Below are 20285 nucleotides of genomic sequence, written 5' to 3'. Positions count from 1 at the left end.
GTGTGTCCCCCTCCTACTTGGAGGGCAGATGGACGCTGTGCTATGGCTGGTGAGGCTGAGGAGGATTGTGGAGGAGCAGAGCTCTGTGATTAAGTGGCCATCATCTTCCGCGGCCAGGCCACGCCCTTATATCTCTCTCACCTTTTATCGGAAGGGAGAGACACCAGGTTTACCCACTTACCTCCCCCACATTTTTCTTCCTCCCTACAAGTGGTAATTGAAGTGTATGTGGAGTATTGGACTAGATAGTCCACTGAATTTGGTTATGCAGGTCAGGGTGGTCTCCCCATCCTGGCCCCTTAGAGTTTGTTTACGTGCTACTGTTTTAAGGTTTTGTTTTATATGTTTTTTCCATGTTGCTGAGTAGGGATGAGCTTCGTGTTCGAGTCAAACCCATGTTCGACTCGAACATCGTCTGTTCGCCGAATTGCGAACGATATGGGCCATTCGCGCCAAATTCGTGTGGCGCGTCACGGCCCATAATTCACTGCGGCATCGCAGTGCATTGCTGGCTGATGATTGGCCAAGCATGCACTATGACCCGCATGCTTGGCCAATCACAGCGCCGTCTGAACAGAGAGCCATAATTGGCCAAAGCCAAGGAGGCTTTGGCCAATTATGGCTCAGGGGATTTGGTACACGCCCCACACTATATAAGGCCGCCTGCACGGCGGCCCTGTGTAGTGTGTATTCCGGCGTTCATTGAGAGAGAGAGAGAGACAGACAGTGACATTTGATTTGAGTTAGATAGATTAGGCAGAACAGTCAGTCAGTTAGCTGCACATCCCAGGTGTTGCATATATATATATATACACTGTATTCAGTTTAGCTAGATCCGTTCCTGTTATCTTCCTACTGACAGGCAGGCTTGTCTTGTTACAGTATATACAGCTACCTGAAGAAAATGACTGGTGTTCTTTTGATCCTATTAGTACCACAGTCAGGCAGCTAGACTATTTACAGTTAGTGCAGTACGTCCTGCTGACAGTGTTCAGCTAAACCTACAAGTTAGTGGGGTGTGTCCTGCTCACAGTGTTCAGCTAAACCTACAAGTTAGTGTGGTGCGTCCACCTCACAGTGTTCAGCTAGACCTACAAGTTAGTACGGTGCGTCCTGCTCACAGTGTTCAGCTAAAACTACAAGTTAGTGGGGTGCGTCCTGCTCACAGTTTCAGCTAAACCTACAAGTTAGTGAGGTGCGTCCTGCTCACAGTGTTCAGCTAAACCTACAAGTTAGTGGGGTGCGTCCTGCTCACAGTGTTCAGCTAAACCTACAATTTGGTGTAGTGAGACCTCTGCACAGTGTTCATCTAAAGCTACAAGTTAGTGGGGTGCGTCCTGCTCACAGTGTTCCGCTAAAACTACAAGTTAGTGCTGTGCGTCCTGCTCACAGTGTTCAGCTAAACCTACAAGTTGGTGTAGTGAGACCTCTGCACAGTGTTCATCTCAAGCTACAAGTTAGTGAAGTGCGTCCTGCTCACAGTGTTCAGCTAAAACTACAAGTTAGCGCTGTGCGTCCTGCTCACAGTGTTCAGCTAAACCTACAAGTTGGTGTAGTGAGACCTCTGCACAGTGTTCATCTAAAGCTACAAGTTAGTGCAGTGCCTCCTGCTCACAGTGTTCAGCTAAAACTACAAGTTAGTGCTGTGCGTCCTGCTCACAGTGTTCAGCTAAACCTACAAGTTGGTGTAGTGAGACCTCTGCACAGTGTTCATCTAAAGCTACAAGTTAGTGCAGTGCGTCCTGCTCACAGTGTTCAGCTAAAACTACAAGTTAGTGTGGTGCGTCCACCTCACAGTGTTCAGCTAAACCTACAAGTTAGTTTTTTGCGAGCTCTGCACAGTGTTCAGCTAAAGCTACCTGTAGAAGGTTGGTGGTGTTCTCATACTACAGGCAGGCAGTTGATTTTGCTAGCTGCAGTATCAGTACATATATATATATATCCCAGCATAGTGCAGCTACAGGCCATTAGTATTTCTGGAAGGCCAAGAAGGAGAGGCAGACAGTCACAAGCCAATAAGAGAGGGCAAGCAGGCCCTGTGTCTAGTGCTGGTCGTGGAGACAGTGCATCCTCATCAGCACGTGGCCGTGGGACACGCTTGGCCTTTTTTTTCGGCATCTGGCCGTGTTGAGCCGCAACATGCGGAAGACTTGGTCGAGTGGATGACCAAGCCGTCCTCATCCTCCTCATCCTCTTTCACCCATGCCCAGGGTACTTTGTCTGGCAAAGCAGCGGCCTCTTCCCTCGGCTCAATGTCATCAGTGACTCTTTCCCTAGCCCTACCATGTCCTCCTGAGGAGTCCCTCGAACTGTTTGACCACAGTGTTGGGTACATGCTCCAGGAGGATGCCCAGCGTTTGGAAGGCTCTGATGATGATACTGAGCTCGATGAAGGCAGTAACATGAGCACGGACAGAGGGGGTGCCCAAGAAGGACAGCAATCTGGCAGTCATGCTCCCCCTGCTGCAGCATACTGCCAGGTTTGCTCCAGTGATGAGGAGGGAGGGGATGATGAGGTCACTGACTCAACGTGGGTGCCTGATAGGAGAGAGGAAGAGGAGGAGGAGGAGGAGGCGGCACATTACCAACGAGGCAGGATGGCCAGGGGCCAGCCTAAGGGCAGCACATTGACTGCATCACACCCCAAAGCTCCACATGTGCAGGGCGCTGCAGTCTCTGCGCGTTATTCAAAAAGTTCTTTGGTGTGGGCCTTTTTTGAGACGAGTGCATCAGATCGCACCGCTGCTATTTGCAACATATGTCTCAAGCGTATCTTGCGTGGCCAAAACATCTCCCGCTTGGGTACCACATGCTTGACCAGACATATGTTGACCTGCCATGCAGTTCGTTGGCAAGCGTATCTAAAAGACCCACACCAAAGAACAAAGAGGACCTCTCCTTGCTCCTCATCAGCTGAGATCTCCAACCCCACTATACCTTCAGTCCTCTCTGAGACCTGCACTGAGAGGAATGAAGGTGTAGAATTAGGTGTGTCACAGCCAAGTACTTGTGGGCAATCTGCTTTTGGGACACCAACGTCAGATTGTACCAGGCAAATTTCCCTGCCCCAGCTGCTGCACCGCCGAAAGAAGTTTGCTCCCAACCATCCACATGTGCAGCGGTTGAATGCTAGCTTGGCAAAATTGCTTGCACTTCAACTGCTGCCTTTTCAGTTGGTAGACTCTGCCCCCTTCCGTGAGTTTGTGGAATGTGCGGTTCCTCAGTGGCAGGTACCCAAACGCCACTTTTTCTCACAGAAGGCGATTTCGGCTCTCTACCGGCATGTGGAAGGCAATGTCCATGCCTCGCTGGACAGGGCGGTCAGCGGTAAGGTGCATATTACCGCTGACTCATGGTCCAGCAGGCATGGACAGGGACGTTACCTAAGTTTCACGGCGCATTGGGTGACTCTGCTGGCAGCTGGGAAGGATGCAGGACAAGGTGCAGTAGTGTTGGAGGTTGTTCCGCCACCACGCCTCCAAAATGCTAATGATTGTGACACACCTCTCTCCTCCACCCCCTCCTCTTCTCCATGGCCTCTTCCTGTGCTTTGTCCTCGGAACCTGCGGTGCTCCGTAGCCATTCAAGGGGCTACGCAAATACGCAGGCCAAAAGATGCCATGCAGTGCTTGAGCTGGTGTGCTTGGGGGACAGGAGCCACACTGGGGCAGAGGTTCTGTCAGCTCTGCAGGGGCAGGTTCAGAGGTGGTTGACGCCACACCAACTTAAGGCAGGAATGGTGGTTTGCGACAATGGCACCAACCTCCTCTCTGCCCTCCGACAGGGACAAATGACCCATGTGCCCTGTTTGGCTCACGTCCTTAACTTGGTGGTGCAGCGGTTCTTGGGCAGGTACCCGGGCTTACAGGATGTCCTGAGGCAGGCCAGGAAAGTCTGTGTGCATTTCCGCCGGTCATATAATGCCAGTGCTCAGCTGACGGACCTCCAAAAGGTGTTTAACCTGCCCAAGAACCGCCTAATCTGTGACATGCCCACCAGGTGGAACTCAACGTTGGCCATGCTGCAGCGGCTGCACATGCAGCAGAGGGCCATCAATGAGTACCTGTGCAACTATGGCACCAGGACACGGTCAGGGGAGCTTGTTTTTTTTCCCACGCCAGTGGGCCATAATCAGGGATGCATGCACTGTCCTGTCACCATTTGAGGAGGCCACGAGGATGGTGAGCAGTGACAGTGTATGCATCAGTGACACTGTCCCCCTTGTCCACCTGTTGGAGCACACGCTGCGTGGAATAATGGACAGGGCACTTGAGGCAGAACAGAGGCAGGAAGAGGATGACTTCCTTAGCTCTCAAGGCCTCCTTTATCCAGACAGTGTTCCTGCGTGCCGCTGATCACACAGGAAGAGGACGAGGAGGAGGAAGAGGAGGAGGAGGAAGATTGTGTCAGTATGGAGGTGGAGCCTGGCACTCAGCATCAGCAGCAGTCTTTAAGGGATCAGTACCAAGAAACACATGGACTTGTACGTGGCTGGGAGGAGGTGGCTGCAGACCATGTCGTCCTTAGTGACCCAGAGGACTCCGGACCGAATGCCTCAGCAAACCTCTGCTGCATGGCCTCCCTGATTCTGCAAAGCCTGCATAAGGATCCTCGTATTCGTGGTATCAAGGAGAAGGACCAATACCGGCTGGCAACCCTCCTTGATCCATGTTACAAGGGTAAGGTTGCGGACCTTATCTTGCCATCGCAGGGGGAGCAGAGGATGAAACATCTTCGGGAGGCCTTGCAGAAAGGTCTGTGCAACGCGTTCCCAGAGACTGGGAGGTTACAAACTCCTGTTTCTGGACAACATGTTGCTGAGGCTTCGGTCAGTCAAAGAAGGAGCGGTGGAGAAGGTGGCCGTCTGACCGATGCGTTCAGACAATTTTTTAGTCCGCAGCCCCAAGGTATGATCGGTTCCAGCAACCATCGCCAGCGTCTGTTTTACATGGTGCAGGAATACCTAGGGGCAAGATCAGACTTGGACACCTTTCCCACCAAAAATCCTCTGGGTTACTGGGTCTTGAGGATGGATCACTGGCCAGAGCTTGCACAGTATGCAATTGAGCTACTGGCCTGTCCTGCATCCAGCGTGCTTTCGGAACGCACATTCAGTGCTGCTGGAGGCGTGGTAACCGATCACAGGGTGCGTCTGTCCACCGACTCGGTCGATCGACTGACCTTCATAAAAATGAATCAGTCTTGGATCACCACCAGCTACCAAGCACCTGATGCTGATGTAACCGAATAATTTTTTTTGAAATCTCAGATCCCTTCAAAGACTGCCTATGCTGATGCTGAATGACTATCCCTGAGTAATTATCCTCTTCCTCCTCAATCATCACGCTGATAGCTTGTAAGAACATTTTTGGTTCTGGGCGCCACCACCAGGGCCTAAGGCCCAATTTTTCTGCCCCTGTTTAACAGGGGCGTGTAATTACAATTTTTGATGCAATACTTTGCAGCAAGGCTCGTTCCTGCGTTCCAACTAGAGTGTCTGTGAGGGGTTGCAGGGTTGTGGCACCAGCACCAGTGCCTAAGGCCCAATTTTTCTGCCCCTGTTTAACAGGGGCGTGTAATTACAATTTTTGATGCAATACTTTGCAGCAGGGCTCGTTCCTGCATTCCAACTAGAGTGTCTGTGAGGGGTTGCAGTGTTGTGGCACCAGCACCAGTGTCTAAGGCCCAATTTTTCTGCCCCTGTTTAACAGGGGCGTGTAATTACAATTTTTGATGCAATACTTTGCAGCAGGGCTCGTTCCTGCGTTCCAACTAGAGTGTCTGTGAGGGGTTGCAGTGTTGTGGCACCAGCACCACCACCACCACCACCACCACCACAGGCCCAATTTTTCTGCCCCTGTTCAACAGGGCCATGTAATTACAATTCTTGATCTAATATTTCACAGCAGGGCCCATTTCTGCACCCACCAAGAGCGAGTGAGGACTTACAGTGTTGTGGCACCAGCACCACCACCACCACCAAAGGCCCAGTTTTTCTGCCCGTGTTCAACAGGGGGCATGTAATTACAATTCTTGATCTAATATTTCACAGCAGGGCCCTGTGAGGGCTTACAGTGTTGTGGCCACAACAACACCTAAGGCCCAAATTTCTGCTGAGTATATAGGGCAGGCCCCTACTTTCAAACATCTAACTTACAAACGACTCCTACTTGCAAACGGAAGGAGACAACAGGAAGTGAGATGAAATCTACCCCTAGGAAGAGAAATTCTCTCCTGTAAGAGTTAATATGGGAAAAACATTTCTCCTTTCCACTGATGCTTTCCAATCCTTGTTCCACAAAAAAACCCAAATTCTCAAAAAGCATTTGTCATTGGGACAAAAAGTGAGGTGAAATCTTCTAAAGAGGAGGAAAGACAGCAAAACAAATGTCACAGGGGTGATAACCCTTCCCTATGTTTCCAAAAAGCTTAAAAAAGATTTTTTGGCTGGAGCTAAACACGTTAAAAATGTACCCGTTCAAAATTACAAACAGATTCTACTTAACAACAAACCTACAGTCCCTGTCTTGTTTGCACCGCCTGTATACTGCTGTTCAGAGTATATAGGGCCTGGTGGCCCCACACCTTTCCTTATTTTAATTTGGGTGCGGGGTTCCCCTTAATATCCATACAAGACCCAAAGGGCCTGGTAATGGACTGGGGGGTACCCATGCCGTTTGTCTCACTGATTTTCATCCATATTGCCAGGACCGGACATTACATTAAACCCGCAAGCAGTTTTAAATGAGATTTTTTCCTTTAAAAATGACATTTGGTGCAGGGACTGTTCTAAACACGGGAAACACGCGCCACTTTACAGGCATACTATAGACACCCCCCAGGTACGATATTTAAAGGAATATTTCACTTTTTTTTTTTTTACTTTAAGCATCATTAAAATCACTGCTCCCAAAAAAACGGCCGTTTTTAAAAGTTTTTTTTGCATTGATACATGTCCCCTGGGGTAGGACCCGGGTCCCCAAACCCTTTTTAGGACAATACCATGCAAATTAGCCTTTAAAATTAGCACTTTTGATTTTGAACGTTTGAGTCCCATAGACGTCAATGGGGTTCTAACGTTCGTGCGAACTTTCGGTTCGTTCACAGGTTCTGGTGCGAACCGAACCGGGGGGTGTTCGGCTCATCCCTATTGCTGAGCTAATAGAGATGGTCACTAGTACTATTAAGGAATGCTTACATATGTGTTATAAGATACGCAGGGGTGCAGAGCCATGGTCCCCGAGCTCTCTGGCAGCCCCCACAGTGTTGGACTCATATATAGTTAAGCCAAACTTTTAGCGCTGTGAGCCTAATGGGCTATCAAACTTAAACTATCAGAGCTATCACAACTAGAATGGGTCTGCGAATAATATCTCACAATGTGAGAGGCTTTACCTCCCCACAAAAGCGGAGGAAGGCCTTTAAGTACTATAAAAATATAGGGGAAGATAACATTCTGATGCAAGAGACCCACTTCTCCTCTACTACTCACCCTTAAATTCTTTAATAAATCTTATAAACAACACTTTTTTTACAACTTTTGAGTCCAAGACTAGGGAAGTTGCAGCCTTTATCAAAAATACCATGTCATTTGATATTAAGCATATATACAAGGATCCTGCCAGCAGGTTCCTGATCCTTCAGGGCGAGATACAGGGACGTGCACTGACTATTGCAAATGTCTACGCCCATAACAACTGACAAAACTCCTTCTTCAGATCCTTTTTTCAGGTGTTGGTTAGGTACAACTCGAAACATATGTTGGTTGGGGGGGACTTTAACCTAGTAGATTGGACAGGAGTAAAGCTTGGATAGGATAAGACAGTGGTAAGCATGGCTAACGCCTTCCACAAGTCCTTACTGAGATCACTAGGGAGTCAACAACTAATTGATACACGGAGGGCCTTAAATACGGGAGCGAGGGAGTTCAGTCATTACTCGCACCCTCATGACAACTACGCCAGACTAGATTATATCGTCAGCTCCCCAATCCTACTCCCTAACTCTTCCTCAGCTGCTATACACACATGCCTCTGGTCAGATCACCATATGGTGTCTTTCCACACATCCCATATAGGGCTCTCCCCCATGACAGCCTCCTGGAGACCGAATGATTCCCTGCTAGTGGACCCTGAGATAACCAGCAAATAGTGGACCAGTTAGCTGAATATTTCAGGCTAAATGATGTGGATGAAATATCACCTTCCATATTATGGGCAACACATAAGGCGGTCCTTCGAGGCCGCCTAATGGAATTGGCCACCATCCAGAAACGTCAAAAGATGACCAAAATTAAAACCCTTACCATAGAACTAAGTAAACTATACCATACTCATATCCAATCTCACTCACCAGAAATACTACGACAGATCAATCAAAAAAGAGTGGAATTGGATACGATCCACTCAGAACAAACAGAGAAATCCATACGCTGGTCTGAGGCACAGATCCTGCTCCATAGTAACACTGCCTCAGCCATATTTATGTGCAAACTTCATGAATACCCTTAGCCGACACATGTTTAAAAGGTAAGAAATAGATCAAGCTAAATGGTATCGCATCCTAAGGAGGTCCTACAAATATTTACATCCTTTTACCAATCCCTATTGTCATCTCCTGAATCCCCCCCAAATGACCTGGATTCATGGTTGAGCTCTCTGTCCCTCCCATCATTATCGGAGGAGCAGTTACACAGCCTGAATGCTAATTGCACAGAACAAGAGATCATCTCAATCATTAAATCCTTAAAAACCTCCAAGGCCCCTGGCCCAAACCCATACACCTCATTATATAATAAAAAATATGCAGGCACGCTTGCCCCTAAACTAATAAAACGTATTAACCATATTCTACAGGGTAACAAACTCCCAGATGGCATGCTCTTTGCAAATATTGCAGCCATCCCAAAACTTAATAAAGACCATACCCTCCCACAAAACTACAGACCGATATCTTTTCTCAATAATGAAAATAGTAGGCCAAGTATTAGCAGATCGACTAGCACCCATTATCTCTACATTAATAGGCCCAGAACAAACCGGCTTTATACCCACAAGACAAATTACAGATAACATTCGCCTAACTGCTAATATAATCCAGGAACACTTTTCTCCCGCAAAGTACTGATTCTAGGCCTAGACATACATAAAGCTTTTGATAGCATCCTCTGGTCTTATATTGACACTGTTCTTGCTAAATTTGGGTTTTCTGGAGGATTCATAAATAGATTTAAAGCCCTTTATCATAATCCCCACACTCGAATCAAGCTGCCTGACTGTTCCTCTGAGTATTTCCCCCTGGGCAGGGGAATAAAACAAGGCTGCCCTCTGTCACCTCTGATTTTTGTCCTAGCAATAGAACCTTTAGCCAGGGCAATTATCACAGATCCAAACATTAAAGGCTACCAGAAAGGAGAGAAAGAATTTAAAATGAGTTTGTATGCAGACAACGTACTTATGTTTTTACCAGACCCAGTGGTGTCTCTCCCTAAGCTGCTATCTACCTTACAGAAATTCCACACCCTTTCTGGGCTGGGAATCAATCTGGCAAAATGCTCCACACTCCCAATCAACATCCCCCAACGTATAACGGCCAACCTCAGGGATTCCTTTGGTATCACCTTCAAAGACAACACTCTTCAATATTTTGGTGTACGCCTGGCCCCCTCTCTTCGTGCAATGTATAATGCCAACTACCCACAAGCCTTCTCCAAGGTTAAACAATGGCTGCACCTATGGTCAACCTTTCCTTTCTCCCTGATAAGAAGAGTTATGGTCATCAAAATGTCCATCCTCCCGAAACTATTATACTTTAGAGCCCTTCCCATTTACTAACCCAACAAACCATTAATAGATTTATATGGAAGAACAAGACCCCCAGATATGGCAAATTGCTCACCCATAGGCCCTTATCACAGGGGGGGTTGGGATTACCTAATATATGGCTCTATTATTTAGCTGCTAGATTGGCTCAAACAGCCCAATGGCATGCCCCCCTCTCGTCACCCTCACCCTCACATATTCTCAGGCTTTTGTTTGAAGCTATCTCAGTTATACATACCGGGCCTACTTTGGAATGCTAAAATAAGACCCAGGGAGGTCAGCCCTCTAAATAGCATAGTGAGCCAAACTATTCATTTATGGACCCTGTACCACCAGAAATTTAATCTGAGATCATGCAGACCTCCCCTAGCTTCATTTCTGGGAGACACAAGATTTCCCTGAGCGTATGAATCTCCTGATGAATTTCTCTGGTGGGAAAAAAATTACCTGAGATAATGACTAAGCGCTAACATTTGTGCGAAACGCGTCTATCTTTTTTTCCCCTGCTCCTTTTGTCAAGCCACTTGTCATATGAAGCTTCAATAAAAGGATTTTTGGAAGTGTAGCCATCCGGAATAATTTTATTATGTTAGTATCTCTTGAGGCATAGTCCAGCCGCAGCAACTGTCAGCCTCTCATAGAATTTTGTAGGCCTTCCACAACAGGGTTGGACGGTGCACCTGTGCTTTCCGCTGGCAACAAAATGCCAGAGCCTCATGCATCAGGGCTGAATGCCCAGTGAGCCTGGGGCCTCGGGATGAAAATAACAAATTTCCGTTTAACCCCTTCAGTTTTGATACAAAGATAAAACAAAAAATCCTGGACAGTAGGGATGAGCCGAACACCCCCCTGTTCGGTTCGCACCAGAACATGCGAACAGGCAAAAAATTTGTTCGAACACGCGAACACCATTAAAGTCTATGGGACTCGAACATGAATAATAAAAAGTGCTAATTTTATAGGCTTATATGCAAATTATTGTCATAAAAAGAAGAGGAAGAAGATGGAGGAAGAAACCGAAGGAAGATAGAAGAAAGAAGAGAATGGAAAGAAGAAGACTTTAAATAAAGGAATTGTCAAAAACTGTCTCTTGTCATTTTTAAAATTTTTGACACTTTTTTTGTGAAATGGTAGGGGTACTTTTGTACCCCCTTACCATTTCACACAGGGGGGGGCTGGGATCTGGGGGTCCCCTTGTTAAAGGTGGCTTCCAGATTCCGATAAGCCCCCCACTCGCAGACCCTCACAACCACCGGGCAAGGGTTGTGGGGATGAGGCCCTTGTCCCCATCAACATGGGGACAAGGTGCTTTGGGGGGACCCCAAAGCACCCTTCCAATGTTGAGGGCATGTGGCCTTTTATGGTTCAGGAGGGGGGTGCTCTCTCGCCCCCCCTCTTTTCCTGCAGCCTGCCAGGTTGCGTGCTCAGATAAGGGTCTGGTATGGAATTTAGGGGGACCCCCACGACAATTTTTTTTAAAATTTGGTTCGGGGTTCCCCTGTGGGGAAATCCCATGCCATTTTTATCAATGAACTTTTATGTGTATTGTCGGACCGACAATTCATTAATAGCCGCAAGTAGTTTTAAATTACTTTTCTTCCTTTGAAATGTCATTTTGCTGTCAGACTGTTCTAAACACGGGAAACATGCGCCACTTTACAGGCATACTATAGACACCCCCTAGGTATGAAATTTAAAGGAATATTATACTTTTTTTTTTTATTTAAGTTTTTTATTATATTTCAAAAAAGAAAATGGGTACAGAACATCGCCAATTGGGCATACCCTGGCGCTATTATGCAAATATAAACAAACAGCAAAAAACTGATAAGAGATTGCTTATGTGTAGCTGCTATCCAGGTAGATCAAGATTGAAAGTTTAACCTTAGATTTAACCTTAGATAAGCATGTGTACAACAAGAACAGAGACAGGTATATCTTAACACTATATCAATCCGTTAGCCTAGTAAGGAGGGGAACTCCTAAGGGCAATAATGGTTTTGGGATAAACATAAAGGAACTGCATTGATTATCGTATCCAGGTTTTGTAAGGTTGTGTGATGGGAGAGGTGCCAGATGCGGGAATCACAAGAGGAAAAGTAATAATTGAAGGAAAAGTTAATAATTGCTAGGACAGTGGTGAACTTCTTGGGTCAGAGATCCAGGGTTTCCAGGTATTAGTGAATCTATTGACGCACAAGTTGGCTTTTGCAAAGGAAAACTCCATCTGAAAGTGCAGGTTGAGTATTCGAATAGTATCTTTTAGTAAGGGAGGATCTGTTGCTTTCCATTTTTTCGTGATCGTTAGTCTCGCTGCTATTAGAATATGTGTGACCAGCGTTTGCAAATGTTTCGGCCATTAGGGAATTGAAAGTCCCAGGAGCAGGTCCAGTGGAGACATAGATGGGGATGAGCCACACAGAGATCCAATCAGTTTCTGTATTTTCCCCCAGAAAGTTTTGATAAGGTGACACTCCCACCATATGTGTGTGAGAGATCCGGTTTTATCACAGCCTCTCCAGCATTTGGGCGAGGTATTCGGATATATCCTCGCTAGCCTTTCTGGGGTAAAGTACCATTTATGAAAAAGCTTCTGTAATGATTCCCAGTGAGTAATACAGTGAGATAGGCGTAGAGGGAGTGTGAGGGCTTTTTGCCATTGTAGAGCTGAGGGTGAGTGATCCGACAAAGATGACCAGTACTGTATGGAGGAAGATAGCAGGTCGGGAACTGGCTTGGTGAGAAGTTTATATATTAGAGAGATTCCTTTGGTCTTGGATGTCTCCAAATTGTAGAACTTGACCAGGGGGAGCAAGGCACAGTCCGAGGGTGACCAGCACAGCTTTGACAGGCTGGATCTGATCCTCAAGTATAGAAAGAACGTGTGTTTGGGTAGTCCAAACTGCTGTGATAGATGTTCAAAGGTATGTAAACCTGAAGGCGAGAAAAGCATATCGAAACGGGTGATTCCGGTTTTTGTCCACTCCGAAAGGGGTAAGTCTGGGGAGATAAGGTGTAGTGCCTCAATGGGTAGTGCTGATAAGGTGGCTATTGAGATCCCTCTATTGAGTTGTAGTAGTGCGGACCAGACTCTCATAGAGGACGTGATGGTATCTAGTGGGTATCGCTTGGGATGAAAGTTAAGCCATAATGCGGCAAGAAAGATTTTAGTGTCTATAGGCAGTATGGTGGCTTCAATTTGTTTCCAGTTTGTTTGGTGTTCATCTGACCACCAAGATTTTAGTTGTTCTAAAATAGTTGCTCGGTGATATGCTTGAATGTCTGGTGCACCCAATCCTCCTTGTTGGACTGGGGTTACAAGAATAACTTTTTTCACTCTGGGACGCTTTCGTTGCCAAATGAAGCAATTAATGATCCCTTGGAGTTTCTTGATCTGGTTTTGTGCTATAGGTAGGGCTATTGTACGAAAAAAATATAAAACATGGAGAAGTAAATACATTTTTGCTTGGGCTACCCTACCTGTCCAGGAGGCTGGAACCTTACTTAGTTCATTTACTAGCCGTGTAAGCTTGCACACGAGGTCTTCTAGGTTGGTTCTCAATATTAATCGGCTGGGGAATGTTAAATGGATTCCCAAATATGGGAGAAAAGAGTTGGGGGCCCAAGCAAATGGTGTGGAAGAGTTCATGGATTTTACAGTCTGAGGATCCAGGCCAAGGTTAAGCATAAGGGATTTACTGTGATTCAGCTTATACATAGATACGGTACTGAAAAGGTCAAGGGCTCTTTGGACTGCAGGGAGGGACACCAGGGGATTGGTTAGGGCTATTATCACGTCATCTGCGTATAGGCCAATTTTATGGTCAACTTCTCCAATTTTTATCCCTGAGATCGATGGTTCAGCTCTAATAAGTTGTGCTAGGGGTTCCATTATCATGGCAAATATTAGAGGGGACAACGAGCACCCCTGTCTGGTGCCATTTGTGATGTGGAAGGGGTTGGAAACCACACCCGAAGTCCAAATGCATGCAGATGGATGGGTGTATAAACCTAATATGGCAGTAAGAAAGGTGCCCGACAGTCCAAACTTACGGAGTACTGCCTCCATGTATGGCCAATAAACCCTATCGAACGTCTTCTCTGCATCCAAGGAATATTATACTTTTATTGTTTCACTTTAAGCATTATTAAAATCACTGCATCTCGAAAAAACAGCCGTTTTTAAAACTTTTTTTGCATTGATCCATGTCCCCTGGGGCAGGACTCAGGTCCCCAAACACTTTTTATGACAATACCATGCATATAAGCCTTTAAAATTAGCACTTTTGATTTCTCCCATAGACTTTTAAAGATTGTTCCGCGGCATTCGAATTTGCCGCAAACACCTCAAATTGTTCACTGTTCAGCGAACTGGCGAACAGGGGATGTCCGAGTTGAACATGAGTTCAACTCGAGCTCGAAGCTCATCCCTACTGGACAGTTATGATCAATATCCAATGTGTGGAAGTGTGGAAGCAAAATAACCACTTCAGAGTAGTGCTGTGATCATAAACATAACAACTTCATAGTAGAGTGCATTAATCATCACATAACAAATCTTTCATAATAAGGTGCATATACATCACATTAAAAGTCCTCATAAAAAAAGTCTATATATAATCGTGCATGAAAAAAAGTGCAGTAATCTTTCCCGTAAATTTTCTCCACTATACACCACTTGTGCTTGTGAAGTCCCTCACCCACAAGACAGACACTCACAGGAACTCTATGCCCCCCACTCTCATGGTTGGTATAGTTCACTTTATATGTAATTACACCACTGCTACCAGGATATAAAACCATCACATTACTCCTCCATCTGGCTCATAAAGCATTATGAATGTGATGGGAGTCACTTTGGGCGGGGGGGGGGGCTTGTGGAGCCCAGCTTACTTTAAAGAGCTCTGGAAACCCATTTTACAGCTACCCGACCCCTCCTATGTGTAAGTTACCCTGTGTCTATTAGGGGCACAGGGTGACTGAGAACCCCAGTCGGGTCTGCACTAACCAGACTCACCGTACAACCACACCGGACTCAGCATTTCCTTTTACCCCTGTTATCCAGTGTTCTATATGTGTGGTTTGTGTTGAAAGAATGAAGGGGCTTTTTCACGTGAGACATTAATATTCATGAACAATCTCCCTCAAGAAATATATGAAGATAAATAATTCAACCTTTCAGACTGCTAGAATATTGTAGGAGTGTCAAGACCATTGCTAGATAGTTTAAGGTGGGGTGGGGATTTGTTATGTGTTCGTTGAGTGGCTGTATCCCATTGTTCTATTGTTTCTGTCTGCCTTGGGAGCACAGTATTATGGGATTTATTTGTGCATGTGGATTAGCTGCTATAGGGGAGGGGGGGATTTCTCCAGCAGCCCCTCCTAAAGACTGTCTACTATTGGAAAGTTGAATATACCTGTGTGCCATGTTACTGGAAGAGGTAAAGTTTACTCCGCCCTGTGTCATTATGCAAAGAAAGGGGATTGTCCCCTGTGTATATATCTCTTTGTGCCTGTGTTTGAATAAACAGTCTTATGTTTTTACCACCCTACACTGATGTCTCGACAAGTGACTGGGTGGGCGAAGGGATCTTGGATCCTACTGGTATCGAGCAAGAGAAGTTTATACGGCGGACATACTCCTCTTGAGTACGGGGGTCTGTCACAATGAATATATAAAAGAGAAAGATATAGTCTCCAATGGTACAGTAACCAGTCCTTCCAATGCTTATTAAAAAGTGAAAAAGCCACTCACAATAAAAATAAAAAAACAAACTCATCCAGAGTATGAAATGGCATCAGTAATGCACTCCACAATTAGGTTTTTATGTTTAAAGCGGGGGTCCACCTATCTATCGTTTTTTTTTTTTTTTGAGTTAATTCACAAACTTTTCTTCTCAGCATTACATACTCACATATTGTGTGTAATATGTCCGCCTGTGTCAGATTTCGTCGGAAAGAATAACTTATATTATTCACTGCAGGCGGTTTCCATCTTCATTGTGGGCTTTTGAAGCCCACAAGCATTTATTTCCTGGATGTGGTGAATGCTGAGCTCCCAGCATTCACCGCTTGTTCCCGCACATGCTCAGTGGCATCCTGGGAAGCCTGAGACTAGCTCCCAGGAGTCTGGGAGAGGCTAGAAACACGCCTACTCCCACGGGAGGAGAACCAGGAAGTGCAAAGAAGAATAGAAAAATAAAAGGTAATTACGGCGATTTAAATTTTTTTAAACGGCATGTCAGCATCTAGGCAAGGAAGAGAATACATACAGATATTGTTCAAAATTTGGGTGGAACCCCGCATTAATATCATAGCGCTACTACTAGTGGTTATTTTGCACTTTCACACATTGGTATTTTTTTGTAGTCAATAAGGTGGAAGCAGTGATAGTTTGATTATTTTATGATCAACATACACTATATTACCAAAAGTATTGGGACGCCTGCTTTTACACGCACATGAACTTTAATGGCATCCCAGTCTTAGTCCGTAGGGTTCAATATTGAGTTGGCCCATCCTTTGCAGCTATAACAGCTTCATCTCTTCTGGGAAGGCTGTCCACAAGGTTTAGGAGTGTCTATGGGAATGTTTGACCATTCTTCCAGAAGCGCATTGGCGAGGTCAGGCACTGATGTGGACACAAAGGCCTGGCTCGCAGTCTCCGCTGTAATTCATCACAAAAGTGTTCTATCAGGTTTAGGACAGGACTGTCAAGTTCCTCCACCCCAAACTCGCTCATCCATGTCTTTATGGACCTTGCTTTGTGCACTGGTGCGCAGTCATGTTGGAACAGGAAGGGGTCATCCCGAAACTGTTCCCACAATGTTGGGAGTATGAAATTGTCCAAAATGTCTTGCACTGGTCCAAATCATTTGGTGGAGGGGGGATTATGGTGTGGGGTTTTTTTTTCAGGGGTTGGGCTTGGCCCCTTAGTTCCAGTGAAGGGAACTCTTAAGGTGTTAACATATCAAGACATTTTGGACAATTTCATGCTCCCAACTTTGTGGGAACAGTTTGGGGATGGCCCCTTCCTGTTTCAACATGACTGCGCACCGGTGCACAAAGCAAGGTCCATAAAGACATGGAGGAGCGAGTTTGGGGTGAAAGGAACTTGACTGGCTTGCACAGAGTCCTGACCTCAACTCGATAGAACACATTTGGGATGAATTAGAGCGGAGACTGTGAGCCAGGTCTTCTTGTCCTGACCTCACAAATGCGCTTCTGGAAGAACAGTCAAACATTCCCATAGACACATTCCTAAACCTTGTGGACAGCCTTCCCAGAAGAGTTGAAGCTGTTATAGCTGCAAAGGGTGGACCAACTCAATATTGAACCCTACAGACTAAGACTGGGATGCCAATAAAGTTAATGTGCATGTAAAGGCAGGCGTCACAAAAGTTTTGGTAATATAGTGTATTTTTGTGTACACATTTGTGATAGAGGAAATGTTTTTATTCCATAGTGCAAGGTTCTTTAAGACATTAGTAAATAACCAAGAAAAAAAATCCTACATGGAGGTTGAATTAATTCTTTGGTTTAAAAAAAGAAAAAAAAATATTCCATAATAATATAATTACAGGTTTAACTTTAGTGGGATAGCAATGAGTAAATGAATGCAATATACTATATGTATAATACAGTGACATTTGCTACACATATTTGCAATATTTTTTACCAACTAAGCTCAATGTCAGACATCAGACCCTGACTTGAGAAATGCCATTTGCATTTAGACATGGATGCAGGTAGACAGTAAGCCCGGGTTCACACTGAAGACGGGTTTTAAATCAAACCTGCATTTCAGTCCGACTTCGGGAGCGATTTCAGAGACATCTGTGCGGAGATGTCTATTGAAATTGCCCCCCGAAGTCACCAAAAGTAGTGCAGGAACTACTTTTGGGAATCAATTTGGAAGGTGCTGTTGCCGGCAATAGGCAGCGATATGACATGACAAATCGCATATCAAAACAGTCCGATGTAAACGGGGGCTGAGGGGGAGATTTACTAGAAATGGAGCACTCGGAATCTGGTGCAGCTGTGCATGGCAGCCAATCAGCTTCTAACTTCAGATTGTTCAATCAAGCTTTGACAATGAAACCTGGAAGCCGATTGGTTTCTATGCAGAGCTGCACCGGATTTTGCACTCTCCAGATTTAGTAAATCAACCCCTAAGTGACTATAAAGAGGCTGCAGGGGATCAGCAGCACTGAGCAACAAAAGAATAAAAAAACTATATATATATATAAATTTTTTTTTTTTTTTTTAAATGCATTTTTTTTTTATAATACGCAGTGCTTTAGCAAACTGAATGCCATTCATTTAAGACTTACATCTAGTATAAACGTAAAATATAAACCCGTAACCAGTATTTTTTTTTCTTTTACTAACTTGGTATATACAGAACAATGGATTGATTGCTATAATATTTTTGTCCCCAAAAAAATAGGTATGTATATTATGCTACAACACGAGAAAACGATATACATTTAAATGAGCTGTACTTACAGACCAACAACGCGAACAATTCTGAGCGCATGTTGACAGAAAAATGTGCAAGAAGGTTTTTAGTAATTTACTGTAACTAATTGTAAAATGTTGTATCTGTACTTTAAAGGAAGGAAGGAAGGAAGGAAGAAGGAGGGGGTGTCAAATCCTCTCTAAAAATTGCTATGGAGAAGTATGAAAAATTATACAAAATATGTAGCCTTATTATTTTTTTAAATGTACGTTTTACGCTTTAATTAACTAAATACATGAACATATAATAAATAAATAAAGCTTTCATTTTTAACAATCACTTGCTAGTTCCATTACTCTTTTTATATTTTTATATTATTTTATTAGATTTCAGTTGTTCTACACTGTGTGTAAATAAAGAAAAAAGTGTATATATATCTATATAGATATATATACTGTATATATATCTATATATAGATATATATACACACACTTTTCCTTTATTTACACACATACACACACATATATATATATATATATATATATATATATATATATATGTATATATATATAAAACAACCTCCTAGACAGCCTGTTAGGCAAATTTAGTTTGGGCTTCTACTGTAACTACAGGAGCTGGAATTGTTTAGTCTGGTCTGCGTAGAGCTCCACAGGCTGAGTTTGATTACCTCCCCCTGGCTCTAGGAGAAGCTTCTGGAGATTAGAGCGAGAGGTTCCAGATGCCTGAATATTTAGTAGGACCTATCCAATCCCTGGGGAGGTGTGCCCAGATGGTGGATGGGTGCCTATTAAATAGTCTGGAGCACAGAGGATCTTTCCTTTGAGCAGGGTTGCCAACAGTCAGTAAATTCAAGCAATCTAGGGATTGTCTTCTTGTCTGTAGGCTTATTGTTAGTAGAACTTGGAAGGAGATCTGGGGGCGATGTAGGATGCTCCAAACGAATTGGTAATGGAGGACACTTCTATTTTAGTAGTAGTAGTAGTAGTAGTATTCACATAGGCATGAGTAGACTAGGGCAGCCTATAGGTGCATAGCTGCAGACCATGCAAATATAACGTGCTAGTGATAGGAAGCTGAAACAGTCCACATTTCATGGCTGTGGACCATGGCATGCATGGCTGTCGGTGGACAGACGCACCCTATGATCGGTTACAAAGCTTCCAGCAGCACTGAATGTGTGTTACGAAAGAACGCTGGATGCAGGGCAGGCCAGTAGCTCAATTGCATACTGTGCAAGCTCTGGCCAGTGATCCATCCTCAAGACCCAGTAACCCAGAGGATTTTCGGTGAGTAAGCGCTCCGCAAGAGCGTGAAACGCGTTAACAGTGTCATGTATTAATTTTATGCCACATTATTGAATAAAGAAGATTTTATTTATTTGTCTATTCCGGAGTGCGGCTGTCCAGATCTTTTTCCTGCACGTATACAATTTCAACAGCAATTGCCAGCACCTGGAGCTCTCACCTTTTCACACAGTGGAGGACGGGAGATTTGAACCTAAACAGCCTGGAGCGGTGGTAATTATCTTTGTTTAATCCTATGTATCTGGACTTAGGCCATGCAGCGTAGGTTTGCTGAAGCATTCGGTCCAGAGTCCTCTGGGTCACTAAGAGCGACATGATCCGCAGCCACCTCCTCCCAGCCACCTACAAGTCCATGGGTTTCTTCAGACTGTAAATGATCCCTTGAAGACTGCTGCTGATGCTGAGTGCCAGGCTCCACCTCCATGCTGACACAATCCTCCTCCTCCTACTTCTCCTCCTTGTCCTCTTCTTGTGTGGTCAGCGGGCACGCAGGAACACTGTCTGGATGAAGGGGGCCTTGAGAGGTAAGGAAGTCCTCCTCTTCCTCCCTCTGTTTTGCCTCAAGTGCCCTGTCCATTATTCCACACAGCGTGTGCTCCAACAGGTGGACAAGAGGGACAGTGTCACTGATGCATGCACTGTCACTGCTCACCATCCTCGTGGCCTCCTCAAATGGTG

General features: G+C 45.1%; 1 protein-coding gene across 1 annotated transcript in view; it reads right to left on the bottom strand.

The window, feature by feature from the left end:
- The window catches only part of LOC141117205 (Fc receptor-like protein 3), an 80207-nt gene extending 61779 nt beyond the window's left edge, over positions 1–18428 (bottom strand). The window contains exon 1 of the mRNA XM_073609915.1: positions 18330–18428. Within this exon, the coding sequence (XP_073466016.1) occupies positions 18330–18360 (31 nt within the window). The 5' untranslated portion in view covers positions 18361–18428. The remainder of the gene's footprint in view (positions 1–18329) is intronic.
- Positions 18429–20285: the final 1857 nt, after the last annotated feature.

The sequence above is a fragment of the Aquarana catesbeiana genome, linkage group LG13 (genome assembly GCF_042186555.1).
Source record: "Aquarana catesbeiana isolate 2022-GZ linkage group LG13, ASM4218655v1, whole genome shotgun sequence".
Classification (NCBI taxonomy): Eukaryota; Metazoa; Chordata; class Amphibia; order Anura; family Ranidae; genus Aquarana; species Aquarana catesbeiana.
The sequence above is the reverse complement of the archived record's forward strand: the minus strand, read 5'-3'. Positions and strand labels throughout refer to the sequence as shown.